General features: G+C 69.8%; 2 protein-coding genes across 2 annotated transcripts in view; both read right to left on the bottom strand.

Annotated features, from left to right (window-relative positions):
* Positions 1 to 142, bottom strand: part of LOC102378662 (F-box/WD repeat-containing protein 7-like) — a 7,272-nt gene extending 7,130 nt beyond the window's left edge. Inside the window, exon 1 of the mRNA XM_025193717.1 lies at positions 41 to 142. Within this exon, the coding sequence (XP_025049502.1) occupies positions 41 to 142 (102 nt within the window). The remainder of the gene's footprint in view (positions 1 to 40) is intronic.
* A 17-nt stretch (positions 143 to 159) lies between these two features.
* RRP8 (ribosomal RNA processing 8) lies at positions 160 to 710 on the bottom strand (the record flags this gene model as incomplete). Its single annotated transcript, XM_025193715.1, has 3 exons — positions 160 to 352; positions 447 to 543; positions 691 to 710. Coding segments are annotated over 3 exons (231 nt in total), but the record flags the coding sequence as incomplete, so codon positions are not given.
* Between the last annotated feature and the right edge of the window lie 2 nt (positions 711 to 712).

The raw sequence follows: 712 nt of genomic DNA, 5'->3' as shown, positions 1-712 counted from the left end.
CCCGGAGCCGCCATCGCCGCCGCCCGGCTGCCGCGCATGCGCGGTCCGGCTCCCCGGCCCCGGTGCGCATGCGCCGCCACTTCCCGGTTCCCCCACCGCGCATGCGCTCCCCCTTGCCAGGACTACACTTCCCGAAAAGCATCGCGGGTAGTTTCATCATCAACAACAACAACTTTATTGACCACACGGAAAAGGGGTGCCCGGCCCGGCCCGCGGGCTGCAGGATGTCCCCCGTAGCTCAGCGCTTCTTGTAGAGGCAGGGCCGGAGCCGCAGGCCGGGCAGCGTGGCCCCCGCGTGGGGCCGCCCCGTCTTGCTGAACTCGAAAAAGTAGAAGAAGTTGTTGGCCAGGTCCTGTGGGGAGACGCAGGCGTCAGTGCTGGGCCCAAGCCCTCCCCTGCCCCACGCCCCTGCGCCCAAGGAGGCGGGTGGGGAGCCCTGCATGCACCTTCGAGACGATCTTGAAGCCCAGCTGGGTCACGGCACTGACGAAGGCGCGGACGTCCAGGAAGCGGCTGGCGACCTCCGCCACCAGCAGGGTGCCGCTGCGGAGAGGCTGGACGGTGACTGAGTGTGGTGGTGCTCACGCTACCCTGCACCCCGTCCCCAGCTCACGCCCCCGGTGCTGAAGCACCCCGCTGGCACCTCCCTGCCCCTCCTCCTCGCCACCTCCTGTGGCCCGCCAGACTCACCCCGGCTGCAGCAGGCGGTTGG

Source organism: Alligator sinensis, unplaced genomic scaffold (assembly GCF_000455745.1).
Source record: "Alligator sinensis unplaced genomic scaffold, ASM45574v1 scaffold948_1, whole genome shotgun sequence".
NCBI lineage: Eukaryota > Metazoa > Chordata > Crocodylia > Alligatoridae > Alligator > Alligator sinensis.
Note: the sequence above shows the minus strand (reverse complement) of the source record. Positions and strands in the feature narration are given on the sequence as shown.